This window comes from Eulemur rufifrons, chromosome 17 (genome assembly GCF_041146395.1).
Source record: "Eulemur rufifrons isolate Redbay chromosome 17, OSU_ERuf_1, whole genome shotgun sequence".
Taxonomy (NCBI): Eukaryota; Metazoa; Chordata; class Mammalia; order Primates; family Lemuridae; genus Eulemur; species Eulemur rufifrons.
In genome coordinates this window covers 43976720-44001575 of record NC_090999.1, presented here as the reverse complement: position 1 = coordinate 44001575, position 24856 = coordinate 43976720, and the positions used below count along the sequence as shown (strand labels likewise).

Genomic DNA, 24856 nt, shown 5'->3' with positions numbered 1-24856 from the left:
GTCATTATACATTTGTCCAAACCCATTCAATGTACAACGCCAAGAGTGAATCCCAATGTAACTGTGAACTGTGGGTGATAATGATGTGTCACTGTGGGTTCATCAACTGCAACCAATGTACCACCGTGGTGGTGGTGGAGGGGTGCTGACGGGGCGGGGGGCTGTGCCTGTGTGGAGCAAAGGGTATATGGGAAATTTCTGTACCTTCCACTCAATTTTGCTGTGCAGCTAAAAGTGCTCTAAAAGATAACATTTACTTAAAAAAGCAGCAGCCTCACTATGTGTAACAAAGAGTTGAGGTACAAAGTGAAGATGACTATTTCAGAGCAATAACACCCTTTTTCCTATGTCATATCAAATGTTAAATGGTCCACATAAGCTGCTTCAAATAACTCAAATGGTATCTGTGAATTGTTATGCTTTCCTTTTAGATCCCGGGCTCTTTCAGAAGACGACTGTCAAAAATATCAAATGTTTCTTTATGTTTTTACTTAACTCAAAAATCAGGATTGTTGCTAGAGTTCCATAGGGTAAGCCCAAAGTTTGTCTTCTTGACTAGGTTTTAATGTGTCAGGAGCCCGCATCTTATACCATCCTTATTGTTTTCTCAAAACGCGGCATCATGTGCAAGAGGCCAAGGGGATTCCCTTGGTAAAATAAATCTAAAATTTCTTTTCCAACTTTCACTCTCTCTGATCACCTACCGCCTAATCAATATTCCTTGCTTATGTTAATTACACATGCGGGGAGACTCCCTCTTCCTCCTGCTCCCCTCTAACACCCTGCCCTGCGTTAACTAGGGACAGTCAGTACCTGCTTCCCTACTGAGCAAGTGACATGTGATAAATAGCTAAAACAGCTGCAATCAATGACATCAATGTTGGGTTCATTACAAATAATAGGTACTCTACTCCTGATTTATGAAATCAAAGATTTCCTTTTGTTCTCTTGCTCAGGGCAACAAAGGTAGCGGGGGAGAATACAGAGAGGTCGCCTTCTCCAAAGTCTGGGGAAACGCTCTGGTGGGAAAGACAGGGAAACGAGGTGAGGTCAGGGGCACCATGGCTGCAGCCAGGGGTTTAGCAACAACTCTTCACAAATCACTCTCTGGCTCAATTCAAATTCCTTCTACCCGTCTAACTGGGGGATGCTGCAACTGTGCCTTCCTTTCTGAATTAATAAGAGTTGAAGTACAACGGCTGAAGAGATGAGAAATCACAGAAAAGAAAAATGAGGTGTAAGAGTAAAAAGAAACACACACAAAACCAACTTTCATGACACATCAATCCAAGCTTTTGAGGGAGAACAGCAGTGTCTGCTTGACCAGACAGCAGCAGCCCAGAGCGTGGGCACGAGGAACACAGTCTCCAGGCCTTTCAAAGTAGACCGTCCACACAGCACCTCCCCAAGCCACCCAGTGTGTGGCCACACCAGCTAAACTCACTCTAAAGCCAGGTCAGAGTACAGAGAGTGGCTAGTTCTCAGCAGTTGTTACCTTACATTTTTTTTAAGTTATTTTATCTTTTTAAGAAGGCTATGGTGCTATTTTATGCAACTCATTACTTCCCAAAACAAAACCACCTTACAGACTCTAGACCTATGTTGCCTGTTCGTTTAGACGCTAGGCATCTTAAATTCAATTCATTACCTTTGGGAACCTTTCTTTGTAGACATGGTTCATCATAATTATTTCATGGTCACAGCAGGCGGGAGAACGTCCAGGGCTGCAAGCAAAGCAAATTACCCTTTTAAACTTGCCACAGCATGAAATGAAAATAAGCTTTTTATTTATAAACAGTCAGCTGCATCAAAAACACTACACAACCTTTGTAAGAAAAGTATGCTAGGTAATAAACTATAAAATCAGTCATTACTACACATGTACACATATGTACCCATAAACACAAAGACACTCTGAATAGGATTAAGAAAGCTCAAGAAGGGGAATGCCACAAAATAATTATAGTTACAATACAGCAGCATTTCAGAAAATGTCCTTAAACTGAGATTATATTCTGCATGCAATATGAGCTTGTGTAAACTCTGGAAACCAATTAATGCACTGCAACATAAAACAAAATAGGGTAGCTACAAACAGCAACGTCTACAACACCTTTAACAGTGTAATTTCACACTTTTATCATACACCTGCGCTCTGCCACACACCACTGAAGAGGTCTGGGTGTCTTCCGTGGCACAGGTGCCATAATTGAAATCCATTTTCTAGCCTGGCAAATATTTATTTGGGCTGCTGAGGTAGGCATTATGTATAATGTGAAGCAAAGACATACAACTGTTGTGTGTTTTTCTTTATTTATTTCAATAGTACGTTATGTTCCTTCCTAGTGGTACACAGTTGTGCAACTTCAGTGTGTTTATACTCCTGGGTAGATTCAGCTTGCACCAGATATCTTAGGATTTCCTTTAATAAAACAAAAAATGGCATCCATGTGGTAAAACAGTGCCTGTCGATGAAGTGGTAACTGGTCTTTTATTCCATATCTCAGAATATCCTAACACATCCCACAGTTATCCAGTGTGGCTATGTTTAGTGTTAGTTTGTAATGCTAAATGAAGAAGAATGGCACAAAGAGAAAACCCTTCTTGGTAAACTTTGATTGAACACCTAACAAACAAGATTGCCTTGAAATTTCCCATGGCTAGAAGTTTTTGTAGGTCGTCCCCTAAGGCTACCGTGATTACTGCTATTGCAGCAATTAGCAAATTGTGAGAATTTAAAAGAAAAATAACATTCATTTCAAAGGAAATCAAAAATATCATGCATCGGTGGAAAAATTACACTATATTTATAGTAGTTCACAAATCATTTAACACATATATGAATTAGGGGACCAGAAATCTTCACTCAAAGTGTTGAAAACAGATAATTCAACTAGTAAAGGTTTTCACAGCTAGGTCCACACACCTCAGACTTCGGGAACGGGGGCGCATGGGTGTGTTCCTGCATCTGTTCTCAGTGGCGATGCTTTCAGTGGTACAAAAATGTTTCGATAAGAAGTGTAATTCATCCGGCGTTGGTTGATATGGTAACTGATGCAACTTCTCCTGGGAGGAACACGATGACTGAAACAAACCAAAGTGAGATTATATGACTACCTCAAAAAGAGATTGTTCAAACGAATAATAGGGGTTCAATGTGCAGAATGTGGGTGATACCACCATTTTATATCGTTTCCTTTTCATGTTACAATTACAAGAACTACTACCTAAATACGTAGGTTGATGCTCTGAGAGGTCAAAATGCCTTCCATATTTCACCTCATTTGTTTGTAAGACAATTTCCCAAAATATAGTCTCCTCTTGGGAGAAAAGCCAGACTCTGAAAATGGACAGGACCTAGTCAAAGTCAAAACACCACTGGATTGAGACTTGAATGCATTACATCACAGATGAGCTCTCGACTGAGTATGGTCACCCATATCTACCGCTGCTCATAATCAAATGCTATAACTTTCAGTTAAGTAACATAATTAAATTATATGACGTAAAATCAAAAATAGGGTAGTGAAACCTCTTTTTATAATGCATGCTGCCCTCTGATGCAATTGCCATCAATCTGTGCCATAGGTAAAAAGACGGAGGATGAAGATGAAAATCACTCAACACTTGGAACAAGATAAGGGAGAAAAGGTGAACAGCTAAATAACATCGCTTTTAATCAATCTGAGACATATAACTATAAAGCAAAGAAATTATTTGTGGTTTTCATCTTTAGTGGGAGGTAAACTCTGTGAGCAATTCTAATAAAAGAGATGGAGAAATTTTTGAGAATGTGGAAATATGGTTAGAATAAGCATATTTGGAAAGATAGCACTCATTTGAAAATGTCAGTTCTTGCAGGATGTTTTATTTTAAAAAAAAATCTGTCATTACATTACAGGCACCCTTCGTAAATACCAAAGCACTGCAATGCAGCAGCACTGGAAATTAATGACTAAAGCTTACAAAGATCCCTACAACTGGAAATTATAAAACGCCTTACTAAGTACACACTGTGTGACAAAGAAGGATTTTGTAATGTAATGAGATTATTTTATAAACCATAAAAATGAGAAGACTACTAGAAAGAATTATGAGATAAACCAAAGCTCGATTCAGAAAGTATGGGCACAGTCTTAAAACACTTTCACTATGAAAAAAGAAATAAAACACATGAACTAAGCCAATTCAAGAAATCAGGAAAAGAATAATAAAATCAATGCAAGCAGGAGAGAGCAGCAGTGGTGATAAAAGCAAAGATAAGGAAATTAGCAAAAAGAAAATCAGAATTAAGAATCTATACATATGTCTCAAAGGTAAATCAATGTCCATAATCTTGTAGCCAAGATTTCAAAATCCACAAACCCAGAAGTTTGTTCATGAATTTACAGTAATCTCTTTTGGTGGCAAAGCACCAACTGAACTGATGAGAAGCTATTTAAAATATTTATTTAATCCAGTTAGTGTGAATGTTGATTCAGGTTGCTGTAGAAATACTAATATATTTGATTATGAGCTGCTGGTCCAGTTGCTGCTGGACTATTGTGTGCAGTACAGGGATCATGTTACCTTTGTAAAGGTGAAAATTAATTCCAAAACATACCAGGCTCAAGAGTTTCACCTAAAATATTATGGATCTGTACTTGCATGGGAACAATATCAACCAATTTCAGAGAGGGGTCTTTCTGTGGAGGAAGGGAAGAGAAAGACATTGGTGCAGAGAGGGTCTTCAGTGGTTTCTTCAACATTTTATTTATTATATGAAAGAAAAATTTGCTTTTAAAAACAGCTGTAGCAAATATAACAAAATGTTAATGTCTGTTAAGGAAAACTTTGTGATTATATCATAAACATAACCAGATAACATAAGGAATGTGGCCCATGTTTAGTGATTGAGAACATGATGAGCTGAAGGATGCAGTGGTACAAGTCAGTGTTATAACCTTAACAGTATTAAAGAAAGCAGGAGACAAGGAGCTTCTCGGGGAGGGAACCCCTTTCATCTCAGTTGGAATAAGCGAGGTGTAAATGGAAACAGGGCCAGAGCCAAGGGACACCAGGATGAGCCTAGGGCACTGGGAACAACTGTAGGTGGCCAGCAAAATGGCCTGGGGGTGATTCGAAAGATACCAAATAGGGCCCAAAAGGCGAGTCATGTTGGACAACAGAGAAGTACAGGTTCACTTTCAGCGGAGATGAGGGTGTCAGGGGACAGCCTGAAAGCCAGTGAGGAGAGCTGCCAGGAGGACAGAGGAACACGAGTGCTGTCTTCAAGAACCCATACAGTTACTGAAGAGACACCTCCAAGGGTCAAGATGTCCCTGGAATACCACTTTTTGAAGAGTTTTGAGAACTAGTTTGTGAATTTCACAATAAACTGAGTCTCATTACTTTGTATTTCCAGCATGTTCTCTAAGTGTGGTAATAAGTCTCATCACCTACTTGTTTGCATATGACTTTTGACTAGACCGCAAATCAAATTGACTTTCAAAGAATGAAGCCTTGTACAAAAAACTGTGCTGCTAGTTTTCAAGGCAATTAGAATTCCAAAAACATGTTCTGGGTAATATCATTAAAATAAGCACTTAGGCTCTCAAGCATTTTGCAAAGTATAGTATTCACATGCATGCATAAATTTCCACTTGTTATTTATTAAAAATAATATTTTATAGTCATATCTCATATTTATGGTATTTATATTTTTATTTCCATTCTTTCACACTCAGTAGAAACTAAAATAATTTATCTGGTAAGAAATAGAGGAGGCTATCTTCCTACTGCTGCAATTCCATATTACTTATTTCAAAATTAAAAATTATTACCTAAATATTGCCTTGGAAAAGCCCCATAAATTAATTTTAATTGCAAAATTTGACATTAAAAGAAGTTGTAATACTAAATATTCTCTGGGAAGATTGATTAACTTCATATGATCAAATCTTTCTAACTTCAGAGTATAGCATTTTTAACATTTGGCAATTTTGCAGTTTCCATAATATACAAAGGATAAAGATATATTAATGTTTACATTTCAGCATAAGCAGTTCTGGCATTCAGCTAACAACACAATTATCTGTAAAATTTAAAACATATTTTCGAAGTGATTATAATTTTATTTGTACATATCCTATATTTTTATTTGAAAAATAACATTTCCAATTGACTAAATGACTAACAATTAACCAAGAAAAATGAGAATCTACGAGTGATACAGATTAGACTTAGAAAAGAAGAAACTCCAAGTACTAAGCAGTTTGGCACCATTTTTGCCTTAATATTTAAAAAACAAGAACACAAAGAAATTAAGGAAAAAGAGAAGTACTTTTTCTATAATAGTTTTCACTCATCATTTTTTATCAACAACCAATAAGGACAAAAGATGACTGAGCTTTCACACTATGGCACGGCCAGTCCACAAACAGTTCTTTCTGTCAGGCAAAAATAGTAATTTCAGAAACTACAGTTTCATTCTGAAGGAAAAAGTAGGAATACTGACATCAATAATTATATGATACCACCTTCAATAAAATAAACACTTAAAGAAAAGCTGCTAGAAACATAGAATAAGTGTGTATGACTAAAAATTGTCTCACGGGTCTTCTTTTGTAGACAAATATGGAAGTTAGAGACAGCAGTGATTCCACGTGACTAATGGCAAGGTCAGGCTTATTAATGACAAGGTTTAAGAAAAGCCACGTAAATTCCTTAAAAAGAGCCAAGAGGCTGGGACCTAGACCGCTTACTGTGATCTTACTGAGGGAACAAGGGAATGGTAAACAGTCTCTCAGTTAATTCTCTGTATCTCAGATTTCTGATCCATCAAATGAGAAAAACAATAGCAGTTACATCTAGGGTATCTTGCTATGATTAAATGAGCCAATGAATTTTAATTAGACTCGTACCTACCATATAAGAACTTGTAAAAATAATTTTAAAAATTATTTGTACGAAATGGGATCAGATTCTATGTAGCACACCCTTTCTTTATCAAGTCACTTTCAAAAATGGTCTGTGACCATTAGAGATGGAAAGATTCTATATTCTCCTTTATGTTTCTTGCAAAAGAGAGACTTCTGTATCCGAGCTATAATAAAACGTGACTGAAGGCAACACAAAGTGATATAGTTGAAATACGAAAAAGACTTTGAAGTTAGGAGACACATCTAAAATATGGGCCAATAACCAATGACGGTTACTGCCATAATAATCAGGAATGACTTCACCATTATTTAGTGACAACTTTATTCCCTGATGCCATTCAGAATTTTTAGGCATCCTTTACGGATGTGAGGTTGATGTGCCACTGAAATTACTCAAGGTTGTTAGGATGTTTCTAAATGGACAATAAATTCATGTATCACAAAAAATGGAATGGGTAGAAAAATAAATTACTTCTGCTCAATAAAATACTATAAGGAGATGGTAAAAAATAATCCAACAGATTTTAACAACTTGGTTTTAAAGGTGCTCCAGAAAACCCACATCATATTATTCTTGGAATTCTGGAAACACATAATATAAGGCAATGGTGATTATCAGTTAGAGTTTATGTCATTGTAGTTTCTTCTCAATTCAAGTATTATTAAGTGGCTGAATCTATGTGCTTAACTCAGTGCTGGGAGCTGTGAAAAATACAATAGATGGATATCCCTAAACAATGAACCAGAGATTTTGACAAAATGAGGAAGGAAATGAATCAGAAGGGCCTCTAGAGCCAGAGGTCCACATTCCTGGCCGGGTACAAGGGCTGGTTCACCTCATTTATAGAAGGCCTACAACATACTGGACCTTTCTAAATGAACCTGGTTTCTAAAGCCCTGCAGATACAAATATCCCACAACATCACTAATTTAACCCAAAAAGCATATATCTGACCTACCAAATTGTTTCTAGTAATTGCTAGAAACGTTATAGTCTGGGGCAAGAGTATCATCCCTTTTTCCTCTACTCTATTTTCATTTCTTAACCTTCTAAGTTGTTTTAATCTCTCCTTAAAAGAAAGTTCTTACCTAGGAGGCACAGATAATTTAAGGCTTGCCATTTTCTTTTCTTTGAAAGAGAGAGAAAACAAAACAAACCAATGCTCTACCTAGCCACACAAGAAAAAAGACCCAGTCCATCAAAGTTTAATGGCATTTTCAGCACTAATATCACTGACATGGAACCAAAGGAATAAAACCAGATTGTGTTTTTTTCCCCCCAACTACACCAAATGGTATGAAAATGAAAGCTCCCCATCTCCTCTAAACTTGTAATCCTGGAACTTACTCAGCTTATGTACCACAGTTTAAAAGCTTGCAGCAAAAGTACGTCCTTGTTATGTTTCTCAGGCCATCATCTGATGCATAACTTACTCCCAGTGGCAGACATGCAGAATTTATCTTCTCCTCCCTACCAGGAAACACCCGGAGAAAACACTGCCTGCGTAATAGCTCTGTGGTTGTGAGGGAGAGAAAAAATGTCAGGCACTTACAGAGACCGTAGAGCTGGGTGTGTTTGTCCCATAGCCAGAGGAGGGGAGAGAGGCCAGCGACCAGCGGCGTCCATCAGTCCTATTGGGAAAGTGAGTTTAGCTTAGGCCAACACCGGAGTACTGTTACACGGGAACCCCAAGGAAACCGAGTATTTTGAGTCAAACACTGACACAAACAGAGTCTGTGAGGATGTGGAAACGTTCAGCAAGGGTCAGGGTAAACAAACATTATACAGCAGGTTGACTTTTATTTAAACTGAATCAATACACCCAAACAAGTAGAAAGTGAATGGGTTGATCCATATTATTGATCTCTCACTAATACACGTTGACAAAATGAATACCAGGGATAATTACAATGGTCAGACTCAGCAGATTCAAATGAATAAAAACAGAAAGGGAGGAGGAAAAACACTCTCGTCTGGAAACTCATACCCAGAGCCAACGATCTGTAGAAGGGCCTGAATTCCAGCATGGCACAAGAGCCTGTGGTGACTTTTAGAGCATTCAAAACACTTTCTGCCTATTATTTTCCAGGAAACATTTCTGCTCATCGTGCCTGGGGAAGAAGGGATCATTTGGCTCACGGCTGGCTTAAGCCTGAAGTGGCCAATAACTTTAGTATTAAGAAAGTGACTGATCTATGCTCAGAATCTCTTAAGTGTTATTGCCCTCTGACATGACCTGGCTTCATGAAGTGTTACAGCAAAAGCCTCTTGCAGAGGTTTTTTTTTTTAGCATGCAGCCCAGCTCTGGCCAGTGACAGTGGGGGCAGAATGAGAAATTCTCCACTAGTGAAAGAACTTAAGGCAAAGAGTAAAGTTGTCTGCCCCAGTTTTAGAGGCAAAGCTGTCAGGAGCCACGAAGAGAGTGGTTTTTATCTTCAAATAAGGATAGGATGTGTAACTTCTGAGCTGGACTCTGGTTATGAATTAGGGTCCTTACAAGGGTCTCAGATGAGTTAATACAGTAGCAGACACAATACTACCACAAAGGCAAGAGGACACCAGAAAGCTAATTTTATAAAATCTCTGGCATTCCAGAGCTATTAGTTTAATAGCCATTTTGAGTAAGACTGGGACTTAAATTTAAGAAAGGTCACAGTTAGATGTTCATGTAAAAAATTGACATTTTGGCCTAAATTTACATTCAAGGGAAAATAAAATCATAGGCTGCCATGGCTGTTACCTTCAATAAATGCAAATGATCCACAAAGACAAAATGGCAAAATTCAAGTGAACAAATCACAGAACTACTACAATGTTAAGATATTAGTAAAAATTTACCTGTCATTTCTGTACCATGATTGGAGTACAAATTGAATCAAGTATGTTTTAAAAAAAAAAAAAAAGAAGCAAAATAAGATGTATGTAAATATACCAGATACAAGGGATTGCGAGAACTAAGTTACGTGTTCTCTAAAAATATTTTTGAACAATTAAAATGTTAAAAATTTAAGAAGAAAATAATTATTACAACATGCTTATAAAGATATCTATTAAATGGCCACAGGTTGATCCTATTTTATTTGGCTACTTATTAAAGAGTTAAAAATACATGCCTGTACTTTATATTTTAAACACCTCCAATTTAAAAATATAAGAAAAAGAAATGATTTTAAAAGAATTATTCAGTCCATTTAATAGCAATTATCAGAAACTAGTCTCTGGAAAGAGTGAGGGACACAATTTCCCCCACCATGATTTTGTTTTGTGATTCATTAATTCCCCTTTCCCTCAGGTATCAATGAACATATTTCAGCTGAATGAACAATTCCAAGAGGAGACATGTTCTTATTAGTTCTGAGGCATAAATTACATTTGCTTGCTCCGGAAAACACACAACTAGAAAGATGTTTAAACAAGAATGTGCTCAGTACTCTGTACAGCCACGGATCAGAAATAATTTACGTCTCATAAAGTTCTCTAAGTTGTCTGTGTCTATTTACTCAAATGGAGCACAAAGGACCATTGCATTTTCATTACCATGACAACCGCACATCACAAGTTACTATATATGCTATATGCAGTACTTAAGAGACAGCATGTCCTTTTTTCAAGAAAGCTATCACACAAATGCAATTTGGATCATACTAACAATGCCGGCTTTTCTTTGCAGTAGGTACCAATAAAATGTTATCTGAAGACAAGTCTACATTCTTGCCAATGCAACAAGACTTTTTTTCCTTGTGGGTGGCAATCTCAGTGCTACATCAAATGAAAAAGTAAGAAGGAAAAAACATCTGATGGGAACACAGAACACAAAGAGATTGGCAAAAAAAACATCATTTCATAACTACTAGCAAAAATTTATGGATTAATATGGCATCCAACAAAGAAAGAATAAAAAGTTCCAGTATCAACCCGGCTATTATAATATAACTATATGAAGAGGAAGCTGATTTCTTTATTTGTTATGGTCACTGGGGTGATACATTGTGTATTCTAGTTGATGCTATGAACTATGCCAGTTGAACTATGCCAATACAATGTGACCAACTAAAATCCACTCCAGAAGGAATTGTGAAAGAGTAACTAGGAGGTTGCTCTGCCTTTCTGCACTCAACAAGTGTCTGATGACCTGAACCCAGCAGGCAAAGCTGTCCTAGGAATCTGCTTGTAGAAATACATTGTGAGATTTAACCTGCTAAATAACAACGAGCCAACAGGAGAGACCCAAGGCATTTATTCAAGGGCTCTATATTTCCAACGGAAGTAAAAGCAATTTCCAAAACATAAACCTCTGTATCTTCTGGGAAAGGTGGGGCAGTATTATCACCTTCATTTTACCACCAAGTAAAAAAATATTAAGTAACTCCACAATCAGGTGGATTATAAATCAGTATTACAATTAGTAATGTGAAAATATGTTTCCTTGCTCCAGACAAAATCTACATTATAGTGCTCATTTTAATCCTTTATTTTAGCTTAACATTAAAAAAGTAACTTGATAATTTTACTCTCAAATCTGTATTAGAAAAATATGGGAAGCAATGTATGTTACCGTACTTTCCAGTATACAAATAGATTTTTATATTACAGGCAATGTCTACTAGGGGAGTATTATCATATTGATACAAGAAAGATCAGAAAAGATTAATAAGCCTTTTATCCCTTTGCCTAAGACAAATTTCAAAAACAGAGCAATATTTCCTCTATTGGGCTAAATTTACAAAACAATAAAATGCCAGGAGTCTCAAAATGACATTATTTCTAAAAGGCTCGGAAATGCACACCAAATGGAAGGGAATTAACACCCATGAGAGGAATCTCCATGTTTCCTGCATGAAAATCAACTTTAAAATGGAGAGAAAGACCCCAGATGTTAGATAAAAATATACCAGTTTGAGTGTTCATAAGACAAGGTTCTGTTTACTTGAATAAAAGTTTAAAAAGATGATCACTCATATCCTAATCTAAATTAATACTTTCTGAAGAGTGTGGAGGGAGTTCCATCTGGAAATTTATGCAAAATGAACTAGAGGTCTCCTGTGATAATCTCCTGTCACGGTTTATGGTTTATTTGTCAAAAATTAACATGCCTAAGGGTTTGTGTATTTTTTTTATAGCACAGAAACCAGATTCATCTGTCCTCTAGTCACCTACTTAATTATTAGATTCTCTTCATTTTTATAAATCTGGCAGGATTAAGACACTATGATTTCTGTCATGTTTAAATGCACTCTATAATGAGATTTCCACTTTTCTTATTACTTATAGTAATTAAATGCATTCCTCCTTTTTTAGAGATGTGCTTTAAAGACTGTGGTGGGCACTTATTTATCAATTTTTATAGGATTTTTCCCACTTAAAATACAAGCACCATCATGAATTAATATTCATTGGGCAAACAAGCTTTCCAGTTAATTTTCACATTTTCTTTAACAGTACTTAAAATAAGGAACTAAAAAAATGAAAGCTGGGACTGGGGGAAAAAAATCAGGGTGTGGGTCTCTAAGTTCTTTGAAGATAATATTTTAATTAGTCTTGTATCATCTGGTAGAATATATATACAGGCATTTAGCCTATGATAACTAAACTAATGAAAAAACAAACTTTTTCATGAGATTTATAATAGAATCTTAATTATACAAAATTCTGAAAATGCTGCAAACATATCCTTTTTCCCTGGATTTCATAATATAAAGTGCATTACATGTTGATAAACGATAGGGCACTACCAGTTTTGTGTAAGAATATATTTTTTAAGCCTATCTATACATGCTACTTTAATTTACTTCAGGATATGGTTACATCTCTTGAAGAAAATTTAGCAAATATCTAGGACATTCAGACAATAAACCAAATATATCCCGAATATTCAGAAACCTGGCTGAAGGGGCATTTTGCTTTCTCTGTGTTTTTCCTGGGTGGAGGAGGATAAGGCATACACATGTGAAGGGTGAAGAAGCCCAGAAAGGTGAAGGTTGCATCTGACAGGTGACGTACTCTAATTCCACATGCAGAATGCAGAAGAAATGACCATGGACACTCCTCTAACTTGGCTAAATCACATAACTGAAAAGGTTTGACATCAGATCATTTGCCCACCATCCTCTGAGCAACAAATGCTTTCTCTTGACTCAGTGACCTAGATATGACAAATATCTTTGATATTTGGTGCCCAAATCTAAACATGACAGGAAGAGAAAACACAAAACATCCTCTAGCTCACACATAGCTTTTTCTCAGAGGGATCAAGATATTGCTGACCTGATGCTCTCAAACAGAGGCATCTCACAGTTTATATACTCTGTGATCCCAAGCAAGTCATTTTTATAAAAAGTATTTTGACAACAATAAAAAAAATTGCACTAGGACACAGATGAATCGAGTCTCAGTAACATCAGCTCGGAAAATTCAGTAAAAATCTCTTGAGCACCAAGCATGTACAATGCATCACACTAGGGGTGGGAGAAAAGTCGATGTCCTGCCCTCACCGGGAGCTCAGCAACTTGGACCAATTAGCAAAGGACCAAGAGAGGGCATATAACTAACCCAAAGCAGAAGTCACTACGAAAACTGTTGAAACAGGTGTGTTAAAAGGAAGTTCTGCAGCAGCCTAAGCTCCTTTGACCAGGGGACTTTCAAGAGGTCTTACATGAGAACGAGCAGGACCTTAGAAGGCAGAAGGGCAAGGTATAGAAGAGACAGGATTCTCTACAACACACTATTATGCCACTCACAAAAAGACCTTACCTCCGTGCAAATGAAAAATGGGCTGAGGCACTGGGGGAGAAATTTCGTGGACTATCTTGAGGGCTATTTCCTACAGAGAGAAAGAAGAGAAAAATTTACAACATGATTTTGTTTTTGTATCATTATTCACGTCCAGAATCATCTCCTTAGGAATAAAGTTCTTTACATTTCTGTAAAATGTCTTTTCCCCCAAGGTTTTACCTGGAGCAGGGATTTGGAGGAAGGCGGAGCCTGAGTTCCAGCAGTTTTCCAAGTGTACAAGATACATGAACAAACACATTCACTTCTATCACCAGGCAGCAGTCTGCCATAGATTCGATCGCATAAATATTTCAGTCCCATAGAATAATGGATATATAAATGTATTGGTTGTGACCCTGCAGAGGCTAACATTTCAAACAGCAGGATGGATGGGTAAGTGTACGCTTCAATGGGGGGCGGGGGTGGGGTGGGGAGGATGCTTTCTAAATTTTAGGGAGGCAGCCTTAGTATTTATTTACAGTAGGCTGAATAAAAGTCTGAGCTCTGGAAGATAAATCCTCATATTCTAAAGTACACATTTCAAAGGTACATGTCTAAGAACTAGTCATAAAATGCTGGGCAGAACCCAGCAGTTGGGACCTATTTCTAAAACGATCCAGATGTAGCTCAGCATCGCTGGGCGGCCCAGCAGGATTACCCCTTGTCAATATTTTCTTCAACAATCCCTCTGCTCCTGAGCAGCTGGACTGTGACTGGCCACCAGCCTCTAAAAAAGCCACAGCCACACAAAGGCTGGCAGAGCACGTCTCCCCAAGTCCTTCAGAGGCGGCGTGGAGCAGCGATTGCTCGCTGGAAGGAGGGCAGCTCCTCCGGGGCTTGTTACTTTCTCCATTAGACCACTCAACCTGCTGCTGATCATTGAGAAAGCTTGGCGGGCAGCTGGTGAGGGCAAGTTCAGGACACTCCAGACCACCCTGCTTCCCTCTGCATGTTTAATTAGACCGGCAAAATTGTCTGAGGGCCGCATGGGACTGTAGTCGGTTTAAATAAGGGGGTGAGGAAAGGCTGCAAAGTCATCCTGCTCATTCTTGAAAAAGGGAAAATAAATCAGGAAGATATGTTTAATCCCTAACAGCAGATCAGCTGCCACATTACTGGTTTCTTAACGAAAGTGACTACTGTAATTAGGTGTAAGGAATACAAGATTTTAAAGTCAGTACCTGGCTGTAAAGGTAAACAATTTATTACCAGTGTGCAAAAAGAATAGGCGAACACATTAAGAAGGATAAGTTTAGTGTTACCTTGAGGACTCCTGGACTGGCTACATCTCTACTGAAAATTTTCAATTAACTTAAGGTTGCAAATTTTATAGTGATGTCTTCAACAAATGCCATTAACTTTATGACAGACAGCACAATCACGGCCATTTAATTGGGAAGCGCTGAGAAGCCCATTTCTTTATGGATAGAGAATCATGAGGCATTTTCCCCCTTGCTGCAATGAAATTTATCATGCCTTTGCATCTGTTGTTCCTGGGGCCCCTGGGAAAATGGATTCCGCTTTTGCCATCCAGTAATCCAGGATTCATTTTGTCCATTTATCTACACAGCTAAATTAAGTTCTTTCAACCCCTCTCAACAGCCTTCATTCCTTCTGCACCCCGAACTTAGCTTGTATATTACTCTTCATGTTCCTTGAAAGATCTTGGTAATTTTGAGATGGCTAAAAAATTTTGTTTCCTAAAGGAAATGATCTAATGCCAGAAATCTTCGTATAGATTATGTTTTTCATTTGGGAAAAATGTTCACTTTGCTCACATACCATATAGAGAAAACTACCAGTAAATTATTAGGAGTAACAAAATAACTGATTATTTGAAGCCAAGACATTTTGAGAACAATCCCTGGTACCCTATTCACTGAAAATGAAATAGTAAGACCAATGAATCCTGGCACCAAGTTCTTAGCACTGTGTTCTTTGTAAAGAAAACATTGTATCTGGAGATTATAATGTGATTAACTAGAACAATTAGAGAGAGCTTATTAAACATTTTGTAACACATTGACTGCCACACTAGAAAAAAATTTTTTTTTTCCTTGGGGCCACAGTGTTTAATTATGAAAATAGAATAAAAACTTTGAAAACAAAACTATCTGTTCTAATTTAATGAAAAATTTGTTTTTTTCATTGTTTTCTGTGAGTTATATGCAACTTGAAAAAACAGTTCACACAGCTCCCAAGGTAAAGAGACATGTGAGTTACAGATGCCTCACTCAAAACTAGCGTGAGTTAAATACAACTCACATGGCAGTTAATGTGTTAAAATCTGAAAAAGGGAAAAATAAGAAATTAACTGAAAAAATAAATTAACATAAAGCCCTTTTCACTTTTAGAGGTCCCTAAGAAGCCACGCAACATTTTATAATACGTGGTGACCCGTCACCTTGAGGATGGATGGGCAGAGATATAAATACAAGAGGTAGGTTAATTTAATTGTGCTCTTAAAAAAAAATTAAAGCTGCCATTAACTTCATCCTCACCTTCAGATTTTGCCTTCCCCTTTTGGGATGCCTTTCCAGGTCCATCAGTTGAAAAATTTCCTTATTTTCTTCTCATCTACTCTAGTGCTGCTGTAAAACCAAACCCAAATTTTCACATCTTCAACTTCAAGACTACAGAGCCATCTGTATTATCTAATTAATCGCAGATCTTTGTTTCATGTCAGATTGAAATGCTAAATTGAAATGCAAATAAACATACACACAGGAATCATCATTACGGATCTTAAGCATCTTGGGATGTTAGAGAAGATCAGTGAGGGTGAAGCAGGCCAGAATACCTGATAATTCCTTAAGGACAAGAGACTCCAGCTCAAATTAGGGCAATTCAGCAACCTTTAGAAAAGAGGACAAACAGAAGGAGACTTCAGGAAGGGGTCAGAAACAACCCAAACATAGTAGGGCAATGGAGACAGGCGCTCTGGCTGAAGGGAATTCAGACCGGCAAAGCCAACGAGCTGTGAACTGTGTTTATTAGTACTAACTAGTGGGAGGTCTTCAGAGATATCTGGAGGCAAGAGAGAGACACCAGAGGTTTTGACCTGGTCTGAGTGAACCTCACATGGGTTGGCAGGGGACTGGCACAGAACAAGCTAGAGCAAGACATGGAAGACCAACAGAAAGGATATTTCGGTGGGCAAACCAAGCATCACTCATGGAGTAGAAATAAGTGGGGGAACAGAGTGCAGACAAAAGGCATCTGAGATTTCCAATGTGGGTGGACCAGGAGAATGACTGACCCGTTGATAAGCAATTTGGGAAATGAAGTAGACCAGTGACGGTAACAGAAGAAAAGTGTAATTGAGCATTCTGTAGACTTCTGTGTCATGTATTATAGAAAATTCCTCAATTTTCCTTAGGGAGAAGTTATAAGAACATCAGATTAGACAGGTAAAAGTCAATCTTTGAAGTCTTTGCTCTTATTTGAGAGAAAAATTGATTTCTACTCAGTCTCTGAAGACTCAGCAATACTATTTTGTTATACAGTGATCAAAATACTGCTAATTTAGATTAGGCCAAATTAGAAAGCACATCTTATATATTCTTAACTCAGAGATGAGAGCTTGTCTGCTGTGCACACGCACAGTCCTTTCCCAGGATAAGAGAGCAAGATGGATTGAAACCAGAGTCCTATACATGACCTTCACTTCTCACAGCACTGCTCTCTGAATTCATCCACCCATCTGCAAAGCAATACCTGAGAGACTCTCAAATGAAAACTGGTGCCAGTTAATTCTCTGCCCATATGTGCAGCACTTGCTTATAACTCAAATCCTGCTGCTCCCAGGGATTTGCTGGCTTTGGATGTTTGAGTGCTAGGACACTTTATAGACTGCTGGTATCGCTGCTGCTGTTTCTGACCTGGTAAAGTAAAGCTGAGCAGTGGTCACGCATTTGGTAGGTAATTAACTCCATGATCCCCATGGGGAACTAGCAAGGCTAATACACAGCAGTGTATGAAAACCATACTTTACCTAATGGCGCAACACAGGGTACCCATTTCAGAGGCAGCTATTGTTAAGAAAGTGATCTCCAGATTAATTAAATTGTTTGATTGCTTTGTAATTAGATTGGAGAAGTCCTGTGTCTTCACCACAGAGAAGCAAGCTGCAAATCTTTTTAAAAGGCATATGCTATACCCTCTGTAGATTATTCATGTGTTTTTAATAGCTGTCTGTTCATGAAATGATAGTTTCTGATACCCTGATTTTCTGTCAGGACTGAGGGGATCCAAGAATTAATGATAATTGCCATTTGAAACTCCTGGTGGATAAAGGAGTGAGCCCCGTTGAAATCCTTGTTGTCATTACCTGATGATCCCCTTAAATAGGTTGTGATATTCGCACCGTTACAATCAGTGCTGTGTTTCTTACTGCTGTTAGAGATTCTTGGCAACTCATGGGCACTGCTTAAAAGCCTTCAGACCAAACTTCCCAGAATCAAACCTGGGATCTCTTTGCAAGGTGGGCACTAGAACACTATGCAGGAACCCAAACTAAGTGAACTCTGTAGAATAATAAATAGTTCAAGTCTCCAGAGAACTCTGAGTCTATCCCACCAGACCCAGCCAAGGGACACCTGAAGAGAGTCAGAAATCTTCCTTTCATTTAGCCACCTGTTTCAGAAACTGGCTCCTCTCCAGGTATAACTGTAGACTATTAATTAAACCTGGGCAGCTGTTTCGACTCTAAGTAGCCAGGAAAAAACCTTGATTGGCCATCAGTGGAATTGTCTCTGGGTAGGCTGTAATGTGTTCACAGCAGGCCAATGAACAGAAGTAGACTTTTATGTTCGGGTTTTCAAGTAAAGACAGAATTACACACAATGAATCCGGGCTTTCTTAAAATCTGGGCTCTCTGAATCTCTTGGTTTTTCCCATGCCTGCCTTATTGATCCATCCCGAGTCAGCACCATTACTCACCACTTGACTGATCCAGTCAACAAATATTTATTAATCCTCTACTACACAGAGGGGAATGACATGATTTGATTTGCATTTTAAAGGCTCTTCCAGCTGTCTGTTTCATAGCCAACGGGCTTTAAGCAAGCGAGAGCAGAAGCAGGGAGGTAAGTTAGGAGGCTACTGGCATAGACAAGGTGAAAGGCAATGGTAATATGGATGGGGTGACTGCAGATCTCACTTATGTTTTAGCAGTAAAGCCAACAGAATTTGCTGGAAAACAGGCTTGCGTGGAATGAAGAGGAAAGAAAACAAACAAGGAAGACTTCTAGATTTTAGGATTAAGCAAATGGGTAGATGGTGGCATTAACTGAGATAGGGAAGACTGAGGGAGAGTTTGGGAGAATGAGAGGGAATTAAGAGCAAAACTTGAATACCTGGATAAGCTTTAGGCTTTTTTGCTTATGGAGGCTCCACCTCAAATAATTTTAAATATATTAAAATATATTCATATTCCGCATGTATGCAATTACATATAACAATGTTACATTTAGTTGCAGTTCTCATACATAACATTTGTAGTATGTACTTTAAAGCAAATAACATTTTTTTCTCATCTCACATTATTTAGTGCCTAACGAATTTAATGGCCCCGATCTGCTTCAGACACTCAAACCAGTCAATAATGCTAAGTAAAAAGTTTGTAGAGAAGGAAAATTCTACAGGCTAAATATTAAAGTTGGGGTAATGATCATCTTAATCATTCTGTCATGATATGCATACCATATTCCATTTCTCCCTTCCTCTAACTAATTTATAATTCTAAACGCTGGTGAGAGATAAACTCTGATTTTACCTATAGTGAAACAAAAAGTGTGCTTTCAGTTCTCAGCGCCTAACCTAGTTCCTGTTATATACTAATAGTAAACTGAAAATATTTTTTTCCCTAATAATTACGTATTAAGTTCTTTTTATGCACAGGGCTTTGAGCTAACTGCTGGAACAGATTAAATAGCTGAACAACATGTAAAGAGCTAAAAATCTGCTGATGGAAGCAGGTATGTATAACACCAACTCCAGGCTCATGTTATGAAACCAATTCTGGATCCTTATTCAAGTGACAAAGAAATTTTCTTAAGCCAAAGTCTTTAAATGTATCAACTTACTTAAAAAAAAAACTACCAATGACAATAGCATATAAAGAATGTACTGTTTCACAATAGACTGCAGATAAATGTACATGTAATGCTTTCTAAGGATGACTGATGAGGTTATGGGGTGGAAAACATGTAGGGAGCAGAAGAGAGATCCAATAAGAGGTCAATTTCGATGTCGTAAGACTTGCACAGACGCCCATTGTCTCTATTTCATGAAGCTGTTTCTCTGGAATTTGTGTACTGTATTTGAAATGCTGTGGCATTGACAGGAATCCCTTGGAGATGTGTTATAATGGGTTCTTGAGAATGTTTTAGCTTTTCATTGACCCTTCCTTATTACTCTGAATTGATGTCACATCTCAAGGTGATCCCGAGTAAAGACTGGTGAATGTCAAGAGTGATGAAGAAAGTTGATTTTTTTTTTTGTTGTATGTTTTCCTCCCATCTACAGTAATTCATCTTCCCAGTAACAGAGAAGAGATTACTTTTACCCTTTGTTTAAAGTTACTGAGTAGCATTTGTAAGGTCAAGGAAGAGAGGTAAAAAACACAGCACTGTAACAGATATTCCTAAGCTTCATGCAATTTTATGAAACTTGATTCATTCTATTAATCTCAGATAATTAATAAGTCTCTGAGTCTGATAAGACTCTGAGTTAAAGAACGTAACCTAACACGTGCAAATTTTTTTCCCCATCTTACATGAAGGAATTTAATTCCTTAACATAATTAGATACAAAGAATTCCCCTTTTTACCTAGAAGAAGGGTGGATGTTATCAGGAAATTGGTTCTTCTCAGGCTGTTTGCTTCAATTGCTGAGTAATTTCTAGCCAAAGAGGAAGTATTTAAATGAAATGCTACATATCCATCTAACTTTCTAAATGTAGTCTGAAGGTATTCACTATTATAAACTTCCTCCTTTCAGCTCTTAGTTAAAAAATAAATGCTAAATTTAAGGTGGTCCCATTTAACAAATGTTAAATGTTCCTTTTGCTTCTAGGACACAGAAATTCTATCTGGAAGAAGCAAAATATGTGCAAGGTTTTTTTTTTTTTTTCTTCTTTTAAATAATTTTTCAGTTTCTAACTCCAGAAATTTGTTCAGACTCAAAGAATCATAGATATCAACCCTATTGCTTCATAATAAAATAACATGTAATGTGCCAAGAATCTATCAAATCAGTATTCTGACTTTCAGTTCCCACAAACCCATGGAAAACCCCGGGCCTTGAGACTCCTCCTCCTCTTGTTCTCACACTTACCACTGCCATTTCCTTAGATCAATAAATAGTTGTCAACCTGGGCTACATACTGGAGTCACCTGGGAAGCTTTAAAAATGCTTATGTCCAGGCCCTACCCCATCCCTTTTAAATGAGAAGATTCTAATATGCAGCTAGGGTTGAGAACCAAGGCCTTGAATTTCTTGTGTATTGTAAATCATATCCTAAAATTCCACTTGTTCCTGAGAGCTTTTAACCAGGAAGTGTTGGGCTTTTTTATCCCCCCAGTTTCCTATTTCCTTCTATAACTCAATTTCCCTCCTTTCTTGTTTCATGAATACTAGCTCAATGTCCCTTTTGTACATTCACCTCCCTCTGACCTCTAAGTATCCTCAAACAGCTAAGACCTGAAATCCCTTCCCTGTTAGCCCAAACAAATAGGAGGATCCTACCATGTCAACAATCTGGAAATCCCACCTGCCCACAGGTATCCTCCTGGGTTAAGCAGGTATGTACTTTCCCCCACCCAAATACTATCATTACTCTTACCCAATCATATCCACAATTTCTCCCTTTCTCTAAAACAGGACCCTTCCCCACTCCCCACTTTATCAAGCTAAGCCTGTGTATCATTCCTATGTTCCTGTATTAAGATTAAAATTCTCTGTAAAAGGAAAACATTCATTGACCATGATCTTATTTACAATTTTAAACCAACTTTAATCAATTGTTTGTTCAAACCAGTTTTCAAGCATCTTAAAGTCAGCTAATTAAAAAAATAAGCTTTCATTTTAATCAGTACCTAATAAAACATGAATATTTGACTTAAAATCTGTGCATCTCATGTTTTCACTTTTTTTGAGGCAGAATGCCTATTATTTGGACCACACACTTTCAAAATATTTAAAATTAATAGGACAGTTAAAATCAAGGCATGGAATCTGAATTCAACAACTGATTATCAAAAGCAAAACTAAGAGCACTCACTCTAATTATTTTAATCATTTCTTCTTGCAGACAACATGATTAGCTCTTATTCATGACAAGAACATGTCCATTCAGGTTCTTATTCGTCTATGTTCTGTACATGCATCCACGTAGCCATGATATTTTAAGTGGACAATCTTAAAGTAATTGACGAGTGTGACTAGTGGAGCTTGTTTCAAACGACATGGAACTCTAAGATTCTACAGGTACAAATATCAACCTTCAGAGAATCACTACCTTACTGAACCACAGTTTATTAAGCCAGAGTTCTGTATCCTGGGAATACCCAAGCAGTCAAAAATGGCCAGTTCCTTTGGTGTCAGGCCAGGTGTGACTATAAGGCAGTAGTGTTAAGAAGCTGGACATCAAAGTACTGCCATATTTCCCTCCTTTTTGGCTACAATATGGCAGACCCTTGCTAGCCTTTAAGAAAGAAGGATGAATGAGACCATGCCTGACCACAAGCCTCTAACCCCGCCAGGCAGGGAAGAAAGGCCCAACAGAACACAATGGATGGGCTCTGTTCATGGGGTAAGGATACACTGAGGGAGAGCGAAGAATGGGTTCACAGGGGCAACCTTCCATGCGAGTACTGAAGGAAGGCAGTAGCAAGGAAAGTGAAGGGAAAGGAGATTGAGCATCTTTTAATGTGTTTCTTTTTGCACAAATGACCTGGCTCATACTTTACCACTGAGTTCTTCTGTTAGTCTGTTTTTCCTTTTTTGTGCACATTGAGGTAGTTCTGTCAATACATGGAAGATGTGTTTCCCATTTGTGTTTATTTTTCACATTTCTTATGGTAGCTATTCTGCAGGAAAAATTCTATTTAATCAAATTTATCAACCATTTTCCTTTATGGCTGTTATGTTTTATGCTTTGTTTGAAAAGGTCTTCCTCAAATTATTTTTCTAAATGCATCCATATTTTTCCTAGTACTTTTATGGTTTCTTTTTTTAAGTTAATTTTTTAATTATATGGGGTTTGTTTGTTATTAATGAGTGAGATAGGAGTCCAGTTTACTTCTTTTCCAAATGGCTAATCAATTGACAATTTATTGGCTTGAATAATCTACACTTTCTTTCTTCCAATGATTTAAGCAAGACACATTCAAGGAACTTGAAGTAATTTGATGCCATGGAGGGGGAGCTGTAAGAAATTAGAGCAGGGCAGTGAACCACGAGAAACACAGAGAATGGACGAAGATCAAGCTACAACAGGCCAGGGTCAGTTGGAAATATGCCTTGGGGCAGTATTCCAGGTGATTCTTCACCTGGATGAAGCCCCTGTTTTTTCGAGTACTCCAGGTGATTCTCAGGCACACCAGAGTTTCAGAATCCCAGCTTTAGAACAGTGATCTTAACCTTGGCTGCTTCACATTAAAAGAGCCTAGGGAACTTAAAAAACCCCAAAGCCCAAACCACACTGCAAACCAATTAAATCAGAATGAGGGTGGGGTGGGGGTGGGGAGCAACCATCAGTCATTTTTAAAGCTTCCCAGGTGATTCCCATGTGCATTCAAGTTTCAGAAACAGCTTTAGAGTCTGCCAAGAAAGGAAAAAAAGTGAATTTTATGGTTTAAGTTATTCTCTAACCTTTACAACATATCAAAATCTCTGGGGACCATTTAAAAAGCTATATACTGACGCCAGGCCAGCCACCTGAATTTCTGATTTAATTGATCTGGGGTCTGGGTATTTTTTTAAGCTTCGCATGTGCAGCCAGGCTTTAGAACCTATGATGCAATTATTCTCCAATTGTAGAGCACCTCAAAATCACCTTGAGGACTTCTTGGTTCACAGACTGCTGGTCACTGCCCCCACAGTTACTTAATTAGTAGGTCTGGGTTGGAGCCTCAGAGTTTGTATTTCTAACTAGTCTCCTGCTGCTGCTGTTCTGGGGATCGCTTTGGGAACCACCACACTTGTGTATGTCATGATGAACCATGCAATGTTTTACTTTAAGGAAAAACATAATTAAGTTCATGTCTTTCAAAAAGTTAGCTTCAAAGTAGAAAAGAGATTTGACGGAGGTGGGCACAGGAAGTGAGAGTGTACAGAAGGAGGGATCTCACTTCTCTGTCCACTGCAAAATCCCTGACCCAGTGGCTGTGGCACTTGGGAGAGGTGCCAGGTATAAAACACATCCAAGGAGGAAAGTGGGAGGGAGGGTGTGACAGAAGATGCTGCCGTGCTTTCTAGTTTGGGTGTCTAGGTGGATGACGTTGCTAACAGCAGAGAGAATAAACAGAATTGGTAGCAATAAATTTGGTAGTGGATGACAGTTGGATTCAAGGTGCTGGTGGGACACTCCCATGGCACATTTATTTATGTGCCAATAAATAGACACATGCACCTGTGTTCAGGAGAAACATCCATGCCCAAGATGAAGCCGTGGCACATGCATGAAATAAGAGACCCTGGGGACAGAGTGCATACCACAGGTAAAATGATAACCGAGCATGTGATCCAAGGGATTTCAATAGTTAAAATGGAGGAAGAAACAAAAGGAGCCAACAAGGACAGAAATGTAGAAGCACATATTATAGGAAGCAAGAGAAAAGAAATAGTCAAGAAACAAGACATGGCTCCTGGTATCAAATCCTGCATGGCGCTCAGGATGATTTTTTTTTTTTTTTTTTTTTTTTTAAACCAAGAGGTCATTGGATTGGGCCACTGGGCGATCACAGTGGATCTCCAACAGTGGACCAGTAGGACAGACAGGATACTGTCAAGCCTAAGTACATCATCGATGAATCTTGAGCAATGTCAGACCTAAACTAGTTTCTCAAGGGTACTGGCGTACCAATTGCTAGCTCTGTTTCACCAAGACATATAATAAAGATAATGAATAACAATATCTACATTTGGTTATTCAATTAAG

At 38.0% G+C, this 24856-nt stretch overlaps 1 protein-coding gene across 10 annotated transcripts in view; it reads right to left on the bottom strand.

The window, feature by feature from the left end:
- The window catches only part of MAST4 (microtubule associated serine/threonine kinase family member 4), a 510487-nt gene that overhangs the window by 58207 nt on the left and 427424 nt on the right, over positions 1-24856 (bottom strand). For 7 of the 10 annotated variants that reach the window (XM_069492550.1, XM_069492551.1, XM_069492553.1 and 4 more), the window contains 4 exons: positions 13672-13741; positions 8474-8552; positions 2927-3084; positions 1649-1724 (listed from right to left, as the gene is read on the bottom strand). In XM_069492550.1, the coding sequence (XP_069348651.1) occupies positions 1649-1724; positions 2927-3084; positions 8474-8552; positions 13672-13741 (383 nt within the window). Of the gene's footprint in view, positions 1-1648; positions 1725-2926; positions 3085-8473; positions 8553-9759; positions 9769-13671; positions 13742-24856 lie in introns of all 10 variants that reach the window. The other 3 variants (XM_069492549.1, XM_069492548.1, XM_069492555.1) reach the window with 1 other exon arrangement.